This window comes from Chrysochloris asiatica, unplaced genomic scaffold (genome assembly GCF_000296735.1).
Source record: "Chrysochloris asiatica unplaced genomic scaffold, ChrAsi1.0 scaffold00048, whole genome shotgun sequence".
Lineage (NCBI taxonomy): Eukaryota > Metazoa > Chordata > Mammalia > Afrosoricida > Chrysochloridae > Chrysochloris > Chrysochloris asiatica.
Window position 1 is genome coordinate 606,422 of NW_006408566.1, and position 12,237 is coordinate 618,658.

A 12,237-nucleotide genomic window follows, 5' to 3' on the forward strand; every position below is an offset into this window, starting at 1 on the left:
ACATGAACAAAATGAATCACCTACCTCCATATACATCATCCATACAAATAATTTGGTCTCCTGCTTTTAAAAGATGAGTGATAGTCATGGTAGCTGCTAAACCTGAAGCAAAGGCCAAACCTAAAATTGAAAAAAAAAAAAAAAGAATAAACCAAAAAGTCAGATCTCTTGGATGTTCAGTGATAGATTCTCACCTTCCACATAGAAGACAAGGATTAATTCCCGGCCAATGATCCTCATGCCGTCCCCATACACCTATATACCAAGGGAGGCTTACATGTTGCTATGATGCTGAAGTGGTTCTAAAATAGCTTCCATACGAATATGGACTAAGAAGAAAAGCCAAGTGATCTATTTCTGAAAATCTTCTAATGAAAACGTCATAGACCACAGCAGATTACATTTTGCCATGCATGATCTGGGGGCTGACTCGACAGCAACTCACAAGAAGATTACTGGTTTAAAAGCTTGCATTTATCTCCCTCATTCTGCTGATAGGAGAGCCATCACTTCTGAGTCTCCAGATGTCATGTGATTACAAGTACAGAATTGCCTTTTCTATTTCAAAAGTGAAATGTCTTTAGAATAAAATATATAATGTGGGCAGATACTTTTGTGCCACACCAATTCTGATTTGGTTATTACATTTCCCTGAAATACTTTGCAAAACAACTATTTATAAAAGTCTGAAATAGAAGGTCAATTATCAGTTAAATTACAATTTAAAGCTATCAAACTAAAAAGAAATTTCAAGTATAGGAAGTGAGTGAAACCAAGATATGATTATTTTATTAATTACATGGATATGCAACTCAGAAAATAATTTGACAAAATATTTTTTATCTTAAAATTAGACCTGAAATATGGCTGCTAAGTTTATTTTATTAGGATGGACACTTTCGACTTATTTTTCATTCACTATTCTGACCTCACTTAGTATCATTTATAAGAAAAAAATAAAGGAGATACAACTATTAGTCTCTGCTTCTCAGGAACATAATAGAAAAAAGGAGACTCAGAGAAGAAATTAGCCTGCAGGACTAATATTCCATATGAATCACAGCCTCATCTACTCAGAAACCAAAAGACCGAAAAGGGGAAAGAAATGTGAGACTGAAATCAAATTTTTAGAAAGTCCAGACTTACTAGACCAGTTGAGAGTAGAGGGTTCCACAGGACTACTTCCCTGAGATACTTTTAAAGATTGAACAGAAACTACTCCCTGAAGTTACCTTTTAGCTAACTAACAAATTGGCTTAGTGAGTATTGTACACCTTTAAAACTCATGTAGGTAACACCAAATGCAATTACTCTAAAGCAAAGACAAAAGGGTAAGGGGACAGGGAAACCGGATTACTGGAAACAAAACATCAGAATGGAATGAATGAGAATGTTGACACAATCTGAAAAACGTAACTAACGTAAAATAACATGTGTTGTTGTTATTGTTGTTAAGTGCTGTAGAGTCAGTTCCAACTCATCGCAACCCTGTATAGGGTTTCCAAGGAACGGCTAGAAAGCTTGAACCGCCAACCTTGCAGTTCAAACTGATTTAGTAGTCCAGCACATTAACCCATAGCGCCATGCCAGGACTCTAAACAATGAGTGTAGTAATTGTTAAATAGGAACTTTTGCTGTGTAAACTTCGACTGAAATATAATTAAATATTTTTAATGTTTTAATTAAATGTAATTTTTAATCAAACCTACCAGCTGCTCCTTGGAAACCCTGTGCAAGGTCGCTATGAGTCGGAACCAGCTAGAAGACACTTAACAACAACATATATGTGGAGTACTGGTATGATGCTATAGACTAACTATTGGACCAAAGGTCAGTTTGAACCACAAGGTTGGCATTGCAAACCTACCAGCCAACCCTCAGAAACACCATACAGGGTTGCTGTAAGTCAGAACCAACTCAACAGCACTTAACAACAAATACATATGTATGTATACATGATTTCAGAGTGAACTATGTTCTTAATTTAAAAAAAAAAAATTTAAACACCAAGATTTAAGTAATTAACCTCTACTAATTTCTGAAAGTACTTTATCAAGGAGACCTGGATATTTAAATATATACCAAGGCTATTCTCAATTACAAATTATCAGAGCAAATAAGAAAGTTTATATGCTCAGAAGTCATGTTATAAAACTGTATTAATATTTTTCTATTTATACTGAAAACTTCAGAAGATGAGTGTACTTACATAATTCTAAATGGTAAATGCTGCCTTTTAACCCTATTGGTATTTGTCTTTACCTGACAAATTACACTATGCACCTTAAATCATCATGGGATCCTAAGCAAACGATACAATGTTTATGTATGAATTGATTTGAATGAAATAAGAGTTTTAAATTAGCTAATTTTTATTTTAGAGTCCTGGTGTGGTGCTTCAGAATAATGGACTGCAAGGTCAGGTTGAACCACAGGGTCAGTGGTTCAAACCCACCAGCTGCTCCTTGGAAACCCAATATAGGGTCACTATGGGTCTGAACCTACTTGACAACAACAACAATCTTAGTTTAAGATACCCAAGTGGTACAAACAGTTTGCACTTGATTGCTAACCTAGAGGTTAGTGATTCGAATCCACCCAGTAGTCTCATAGAAAAAAAGGCCTGACTATCTACTTTTGTTAAGATTACAGCCACGAAAATCTTATGAAGCAGTTCTACTCTGTCACAAAGGGCACTATGAGTTGGCATGATGGCAATTAATTACAACAATCTGCATATTCTTCCAATTCTATAATCTGTGTCTCTGATTTTCCTTATGCATTTAAGAAGTTAAGCTTTATATTTGCAATATAAATTACTTACAGTATTTAGCCCCATCCAATGCTGCCACTGCTTTTTCCAAGCAATTTCTGGTGGGATTTCCAGACCGGCTATATTCAAAACCCTGAAAAACAGAAGCTAAAGTTCATTCTAAGAGATTCAAGTTTAATATCAAAGTCCCAACAAAGACAGTTGCACAACTACTCTGCGGTTCACCCTGCTATCATGATATTCTAGTACTTAGTCATAACTTGTCATGCCATTAGAACCATGGCAGTATTGTGGTTGTAATGAGGTGATGAGGCTCAAAAGTCAACCAAACTAGATCACAATTCAATGTCTGCCACTTAAGAATTGTGTGCCAGTAGATAAGTTATTTAATGTTTATAAGAGCCAATCTCAACATCTGTAAAATGAGAATGATAGCATCAAAAAGTGTGTGGGAATTTAATTCCATTTCTCCACAAACTTTTTGAAGTGTTCTAATACAGTGTAAAATTGTTTGGAAAAAAAAAAAAAAAAAAACAGGATAAAGTATAACAAATGCTCTGTAAGGTATCTGGCAAATGGTAGCTGCTTGGTAACTGTCTTTATTACTAGTATTACTATTTTGTCAGACTCACCTTTACCCATTCATTAATCTAGGGCCATTCAGAAAAAGAGTATTGCATCAGTTAACAGAGAAACTAATTCCAACCTGCATTTCAGTTCCTAAGAAAGAAGTCAGAGCTATGTTTAGCATGCAACAGGAAAAAATGAGCAGACCCTTCAAATGTTCAAAGTTCAAATTTGGGCTCTACAAAAGTGATAGGGAGTAATTCTTAGCAAGGCAACTCCACATACTTTTTAATTTTTCCATTATGCTCCTTTGATGTGTATGGTACTGTACTACTGTTGTTGTTAAGTGCCATAGAGTCAGTTCCGACTCATATTTCTGAGAAGCAGATGGTGGGTTTGAACCGCCAATCTTGCGGCTCAAACAGACCTCGTGGTCCAGTGCTTATTCTACTGTGCCATACCATGACTCCAGATGCTATACTAGTTGTGCTAATATAGTCATCTTATTTTATCATTGTGACCTGTTTTGATGAAACTGAAAAACCAAATGTTACAGTATCCTAGGAATGTCTGGGTCGGAATCAAACCTAGGATTTGAACACTTACAAAAAGTTCTATAATTTTCTCCCCCTGCTTCTTATAAAGGAGTTCATTGGTACAAGTGTTTATGTGTTAGGCTACTAACTGAAGGGATAACAGTTCAAATCCACTCAGTGGTGTCTCAAAGCAAAGGTCTGGCAATCTGCTCGCAAAAGGTCACAGCCCCTACACCTATGGAAGCAGTTGCTCAAAAGAGGGAACAAGTCCTTACAGCAAGAATCATTCCAACCCCATCCACACAAAGAGTAGACAGGGATGGGCAACTTGGACATTGGCTACCGAAAATGGGGGGTGGGAAGCTAGAAAGGCAAGAAGTGACTGGCTTATAAACTTTCAAGAGGGAACCTAGACCCAGAGGGCCTGGAGGAAGATAGAATCTCCAGTGAGTAGTATTCAATCTGACTAGGCAGGGCTGATGCAATGAAACAAACGGGTCTCTTGTGATACAATAGTGGATAATTTTTATCAGGACTGACTGTGAGGGTTGGAAATGTAAAGGTGGACGTTTTATAGCAAGGAGGGGAGTGATTAACTTTTCAGTCTAGGAGCAGAGGTCCCTAGGACCATCAAGGGAGAACAGCAGAGAGTGGGACCCTACCCAGAGACGCAGTGATACCTGAAATGGAGCCAGAGATGATGATGTGGAGTTATGGAGCAGCTGGAGACTCTAGACCCAGAGAGGGAGAGTGACTGTGTGCTGAAGACCAGGGGGGCACCGGGGAAGGATTGAATGGAGGGGATTGTAACCATGGCAATGAGACAATATATGATAGAATGAATGTAAAACTAATGTTCTCCCATGTATACTATCACATAATTCACAATAAATCATTTAAGGAAAAAAAAAAAAAAAGGTCACAGCCATTGAAAACCTTATGGTTTCTATTCTAAAACATGTGGGATTGCCAAAAGTCAGCAATTGCTATGTGTGTGTTATGTACCTCACATAACAAAATACAGTAGCTCTCGACCCAGATTTCTGATTCAAAAGCTCCAAAGTATTAGTATTAATAACAAAATCTTGTGTTACTTTGTTTCCATGTTTTTATCAAACTGAACAACAAAACTAAAACCAAAGTCAAACCCATTGCCACTAGTCAATTCCGACACACAGTGACCCTAAAGGACAGCGGAGAGCAGCCCCATAGGATTGCCAAGGTTATAAATCTTTACAGGAACAGACAGCCTCATCATTATCCCAGAGTGGGTGAGCAGCCAAGAGCTCTACCTTTAACTAAGCCACCATGGATGGCTCCTTGCCAAACTGAATAGATACATTGTAAAGGTCTCCAGGATATTCTCATCATGCCCCACCACTACCTCTTGGCCAGTATTTGCATCTATTCCCTCCAGATAGAAAAAACTATTTGCATTCATATGGTGACTGCCACAGAAAGGTACTGATGTTTCTATAAATATTTATGGCAAATATTTAACTTTGCAGAGGGTGGTAAAAGTATTTGAAGGCTCAGTGACAAATCTCCACTCTCAGGCCCACTCAATCACTCTCCAAAAGAGACAAGAAAATTAGAGGATTACCATTCAATTCTTCAAATTTCCTTTAGTGCTATTAACTGATTTTTTTTTAAGGTATTAAGTATGGTCTTGTGGGTTTTACTAACCCTGATGACTTTATGAAAGCATTTAATCATTAATAATATAATGACTAAATGGTTATTCTTTGTATTCAGTTCCACACTTTTGTGGCGCTGTAGGATAAGCACTAGATTGCAGGGTTGATTTAAAGCACAAGGCTGTCAGTTCAAATTCATCCTCTCCTTGGAAACCCTATACAGGATCACTATGAGTCAGAACCGACTGGGAGCACTTAACAACAACAAATCTTACACTAGGAGTCCTGGTGTGACACTGTAAGATAAGCACTAGACTGTTAAATGCAAAGTCAGAGGTTCAAACCCACCAACTGCTTCTTGGAAACCTTACACAGGGTCATTATGAGTTGAAACCAACTTGATAGCATTTAAGAATAACAACAATGAGATTCTGTAAATAGTCCTTGTTGAATAGATTTTTTTTTAATTGCAGCTTTCCAATAATTGAAAAAAAAAAAAAAAAAGATCTGTACCTCAAAAACCAAAGGGCTCAGGCTAAAAATTTTACTGGATTTAGATAAACACAAGAAAGAGGTTTTTGAAACACAATCAAGGTCAGGACCTACCCAGTTTGACTGATATCTTGAATCTCAACAACTTTTAAATACTTCAAGATCCTTAAAAAAAAAAAAAAAAAAAAGCAGAGGGGGGTGGAGTTTATTTATGTGATTCACAAAGGGGGATCGCTCAACTAAGGGGACTGAATCTCTGCCTGACATAGTCACTTATTATGTGTGACTTGGTAAATTTCCCTTTCTGTGAAAAATGCTTATTACCTTTGGTTGTTAAATACCATTCTACCACTGAGCACTTAGGGATCATGCAACTACATATTCATTTCAATAATTTATGTCATGATGCTGCTGTTGTTAAATGCCATGGAGTCAGTTCCAACTCATAGCCCCTGAATAGGGTTTCCAAGGTTACAAATATTTGTAGAGCAGAAAGTCTCATCTTTCGGCCGAGGAGTGAATGGTGGGCTCGAACTGCTGACCTTGTGGTTCGCAGTCCTACAGAGCCATCACGTTTCCAAAATTTATGCCATAGGTACTATCATTAAATGGTCACCCAGCTCAGAAGAGGTGGTGTCAAAATTCATACCTAGGTCCTCTGACTACATTATTTATATACTTAATCACTAAACCACATTGCTTAAATGATGCAATGGGTTAGATTATTGCTAGCATTATTGGAGTTTGAACAGTGTAGCTTAGTGTCTAGGTGGAAGGACATAGGGGGAGTTCTAGAGCAGGGTTTGAATTCCAGCTTCATCACTTACTAGCAATGTGGGCTTAGGCCTAGTTACTTAACTTTAAATCTCAGCTTTTTTCTTGGAAAAATGAGTGCAGCTCAGACGAGGGTTGTTGTTAGTATATGAAAAAATACATGTAATACACAGGATATAATACATTTAACTATGTCATAACAAACTCAAAGACACTTAACAACAACCATAACAAATGTATCTAGCATCCAGTAAATGCTCACTAACTCTCAACAACTGAATACAACTACTGGGACCGATCTTAATTACAGGAGAGTTATCAGAACCTTAAACTTTCTGTATTTTTACTTTTATAATTTTTGCTGCTCAAGGAATTCTAGTTAGGACCGTTTTCGAGTGCAAATTTGGCAAAATTACATGAATTTCAGTCCTGTTTGACAAGTTGTACGAACTGCTGCTTGCAGTCTGGCTTATCAAAAGATAAGATCATTGGGTCATCAAATACAAAACTTTACGGCAAGGAGCTATAGGAAATAGCCTTTTGAGATGCCTTCCTAATTGATATATATAAATTATTTGCGTGCCTTTTTAATATTTATAAACCGTCTCTCTTTTCCCGTTCCATCCTTGGCCGCCCCAGACCCAGCTCACCGAGTGCTGGCCGGGCGCTCCCTGCTTGAACGTGGTGGACAGTGAGATAGGGGGCACCACAGCCCGAGAGTTCCATTGCTCCGGTTCCTGGCCCACATGGATGGCTTGCGTGGCGAAATGTTGGAAGTTAGGCAGGAAACCATGTAAGGAGGCGTCTTTTTTCTGCATGTTGAGGTACTGATGAAAAGAGGAAATGAACTAGAAAGATAAAAATTCAGAATTTAAGGCGTCTGGATTGCAGATAGAACTACAAAAGCAAAGAGACTAGGCACTCAAGATGAACCCATCGAGAATGCACAAAAGGCTGACAACAGCGGCCCTGGGGCTGAGACTTTATTAGCCGGCCGGGAGGGCTGCGATTGTTCGCCGCGGGGCGGAGACATCTCGGTCCAATCAGCAAAGGTCCCGACGCGGTCTCTGCTCTTCATTGGCTGGCAGCAGAGGCGTTGCCTGGACCATTTTCTGCGACCGCCCTTCACCAAACAGAATGCAGAGTGTAGCCTGAGTCGGTGGGTTCACGTGGTGCTGGTCTCTGCGGCCGGAATTCCTGAGTCTGGGTCCTGAGGAAGCTGATTTGCTGGCTCCTGTGAGCCATCCAGGCTTCTGTTTGACCTAAGGTCGGAGGTTCTCCCGAGAGGTGGAGAAAGGACTTGGTGTTGAAAGCCAGCAAGTAACCTGTAAACAGACCACACAAATAGCCTTCTCTTACTGCAGCTCATGTCCCTGACCCGCCGCCACCCTTTGTCCCGAGGGCGGTGCTGACGGACGCACACGACAATGCCATAAAACCAAGTGGAGAATCATTATGAAAACTTTGGCTCAAGCTGCCAGATTTTCAGCTTGGATTCTCATTAACCATAGGCAGCCTGCCTTTTAAGATACACTGAATCTAATGACTCAGTGCTTCCGATGCCTGATCCCGGAGCAAGGTTCTGACTTTCCTTAAGTAATAGTGAAGCTACTGCTGTGAGGATTTCTACGCAGAACTCATAGAGCTTCCTAAAAGCTGTTCAAACGTTGTGGTTTTTCAAGCATCGTTTTCTTTTGAAGTACCGGAAGAAATGTTCCCTGATGAAAAAGATAGCGTGGCTTTGAAAAAGTCATTGGAGCCTCAAATTTTTACCACCCAAAAATGACTTATTTGTTATATAATTAACAACAGCATCCTTGTAGGAAATAGGAAGCAGCCCCGTCATAATTTACCCCTCACCAGCACACAAATCACTACTCTCACGAAGATCAATTCTTAAAAACAAGTACAACAAAAATCTCCTTGTCCTTAAATGACTGTGACCTACTTATATTGTGGCCATTTTCTTGGACTAGGGAATTTAGGAATATTTCTATTACTGCGAAGCCATTTTAAGGTTTGAGATTTTATTAAATTAAGAACAATGAGAAAATGGAATAAACAGATCGTAACCATTTACAGTTTGACAGAAAGATGTAGAAAAAAGGGATAAAGCAACATGCTTTTCAAATTAGCTTCAGGGACACTTTAAACACTATCAGCATTGTCTACGGTTCTGAAGCAAAATTTTTAAGCCTGGGGAAAAAAATTACGGAGCCCAAAACACTAATAAAAATAAATACATATATTTAATGATGCTTTTGGTGTGTGTGTGTGTGTGTGTGTGTGTAAAGATTGGTGTCTACTCCAAGTCAGCTGAACTTTCCTGGGAATATTTAATATAAATACATATGGATATATTTATTATGTGATATGGCATTTAGGGGTGGTGGTGTTTATGTGCTGTGGAGTCAGTTCCAACCCATAGTGACCATGTATAGGGTTTCCAAGATTGTATATCTTTAAGGGAGCAGAAAATGTCATCTTTCTCTGCTGGTAGTTTCAAACTACTGACCATGGAATTAGCAGCCTGACTCGTAACCACTGTGTTACCAGAGCTCCTTCAGTTAGGGGTAAGGAGGAACTAAAACAGTCCTAATTAGTTTACCTTCTAATACTTGTATGTAGACAAACCCCAGACTGCATATGTATGGATATTTTGTTCCATGCTTCTGTAATAAAGGAGTCCTGGTGTGATGCTGTAGAATAAGCACTGAACTGCTAACCCTCCAGACACTTCTCAGAAACCCCATACAGAACTAAGTCAGGGTCTGGTGTCTCTGCGGGTTTTGTTGGTCTGGAACAGAGCCACCTAAATTCAGGCAGCGAAGTGGCACACCAAAACAGCACAGCCAGCCCCCAGCTCACACTGGCATAGCCCCTAACTCACACTGGCATGGCTCCCAACCACATAGTTCTGAACTACCTGTGCTGGGGGTGGATAAGGGTGATGCTGTAAGATAAGCCCTAGACCGCAAGGTTGCTACCTCTCCTTGGAAACCGCATACAGAGTTACTGTGAGTCAGAACTGACTTGACAGCACTTAACAACAACAAAAAATCTGTTTTCTAGTGGATCCATGTAGTGCATCTGCCTAGTATACCTTCTTGCCAGAAGTCTCTACATTAGTACTTGTTAAGTACTATGAAAATAGCAGCGTACTTTTTGCATATTGTTGTTATGTGCCGTGGAGTCGATTCCGACTCATAGCGACCCTGTACAGGGTTTCCGAGGCTGTAAATCTTTACCGGAGCAGAAAGCCTCATCTTTCTCCTGTGGAACAGCTTGCGGTGCGTAGCCCGATTCGTAACCACTACGCTACCAGAGCTCCTATAGATACAAAAATTTTATTCAATTCAGACTATGGATGAAGCTTTCATGACTGATTAACAAAAATTGGACAGTAAGGGGCTGGAAGGGATGCTCATATAATATATTATCGTTGTGAAGCATAAATACAGGCAAATGAAAAGTGATCTGCAAATACCTCAAATTAAGAACTTGTGTTGTAACCACTTCCTGTCTCCTCACAAAACAAACCCCTTTTGGGGGTAAGATGGCAAAATAGGCAGATAGACTGAGCTGATCCTATACAATAAAGACATGGAAACACAGTGAAATTGATACAGATGGTAATACTAGAACTCTACGTGTCAAAGGATAGAACAGAAAGGTGGACTGAATATCAACTGGAAGAGGAAGTTTAACAGGAGCCATGAGAAAGAGAAAGAAAAAACGACTACCAGACTGCTCTGGCATGGAGAAGCACAGCCATCTTGAACTTTTACATGTGGCTGTTGATACAGAAGCCTGCATGCACAGTCACTGCTGGAGGTTGGCAGCAAGGGAATACAGTTCTCCCTTGTTCCTTTGCCATCCTGGTAGATGCGGATGTGACCATTCCCTGACTTCACCAATTCAGAAACCAATGACCGTGGCACCCCACCTACAAAGCCTGTGTTCTGCCTGGGGTTAGGTGCCAAGCATAGCACCTCAGCTTCTGGAGGCTTGTGAGCCCACCTTCAACTAAACTATATGAGCAGTGAACAGAAAACCATGTTCACACTTCCAGTCTCTACCACAGCCACCAGAAGGCAGGGGGTGAGAGCCGGAGGACACAGCAATATATAATCATCAATTAACTATGTCACCACAATGTCTCAGAGAAGACAGACAATTTCAGCATATACTAAGAAACAAAACCAAGTACCTCAAACAAGAGATCACAATTGTTGTTAAATGCCATTGAAGCAGTTCCAACTCTTAACAACTCTGTATAGGGTTTCCAAGGAGTGGCTAGTGAGTATGAACCACTGACCTTTTAGTTCAGGGGTGGGGAAAGTCCGAACCATGGTCCATATGTTGTTGTTGTTGTTAAATGCCGTCGAGTCGGTTCCGACCCATAGCGATCCTGTATAGGGTTTCCGAGGAGTGGCTGGTGAGCTTGAACTGCCAACTTGGCAGTTCAAACGGCTTTGCAGTCCGGCACATTAACCCACAGCGCCACACCAGGACTCCTATGGTCCATATAGCGTAGTGGTTACGAATCGGGTTGCGAACCTTAAGGTAAGCAGTTCGAAACTACCAGCTGTTCCGCGGGAGAAAGATGAGGCGTTCTGCTCCTGTAAAGATTTATGGCCTCGGAAACCCTGTTCGGGGTCCCTATGGGTCCAAACTGACTCCACGGCACATAACAACAACAACAACATGGTCCATATGTTGTTGTTATGTGCCGTGGAGTCAGTTGAAACTCATAGTGACCCTGCACAGGGTTTCCGAGGCCGTAAATCTTTACAGGAGCAGAAACCTCATCTTTCTCTGGCGGAACAGCTTCAAACTGCTGACTTTGCAGTTCCCAGCCGGATTTGTAACCACTATGCTATCAGAGCTCCGTATGGTCCGTATAAAGCCTGTGAAATCATTTGGTCTGGCCCTGCCAAAGCAACTGCAATTCAAGCTGTCATATTAGGAATGAGTTAATTCAATGTTTAACTAAATACAGCGGGCTAGTTCTTTTTTCTTTTCTTTTTTTTATTTTTTTTTATTGTGAATTGAATGATAGTTTACCTGGGAGAGCATCGGGTTTACACCATAGTTTCATTGCAATGATTACAATCTCCTCCGTGCATCAACATTCAACAGTATTTGCTTCCATTCCCTCTGTTTTTTTTTCTTTTTGGGGGGTGGGGTGGGGTGGGGGAGATGTACACAAAAATACTCAGGAATATATAATTATTTAAACAATCAAAGGGCATATTCTGCAAGCAGCAGACTAATTCTTAAATTGATAATTTTGTATGACCCACTAATGAGGCCATAAATTTTGGCAGAAAAAAAGTTCCCTATTTGTGGTTTAGTTAGTAGTACTAACTAACCAGTGCTTATCCTACAGCACCACACCAGGACTCCAGTGACTATAATACAGAGGCAAAGAATATATACTAGAAATGGTACCAGA

At 40.0% G+C, this 12,237-nt stretch overlaps 1 protein-coding gene across 1 annotated transcript in view; it reads right to left on the minus strand.

The window, feature by feature from the left end:
- Positions 1-7,621, minus strand: part of CTH (cystathionase (cystathionine gamma-lyase)) — a 54,785-nt gene extending 47,164 nt beyond the window's left edge. Inside the window, exons 1-3 of the mRNA XM_006862494.1 lie at positions 7,430-7,621; positions 2,825-2,906; positions 25-120 (exon numbers count right to left, since the gene is read on the minus strand). Coding sequence (XP_006862556.1) covers positions 25-120; positions 2,825-2,906; positions 7,430-7,597 — 346 coding nt within the window. The 5' untranslated portion in view covers positions 7,598-7,621. The remainder of the gene's footprint in view (positions 1-24; positions 121-2,824; positions 2,907-7,429) is intronic.
- Between the last annotated feature and the right edge of the window lie 4,616 nt (positions 7,622-12,237).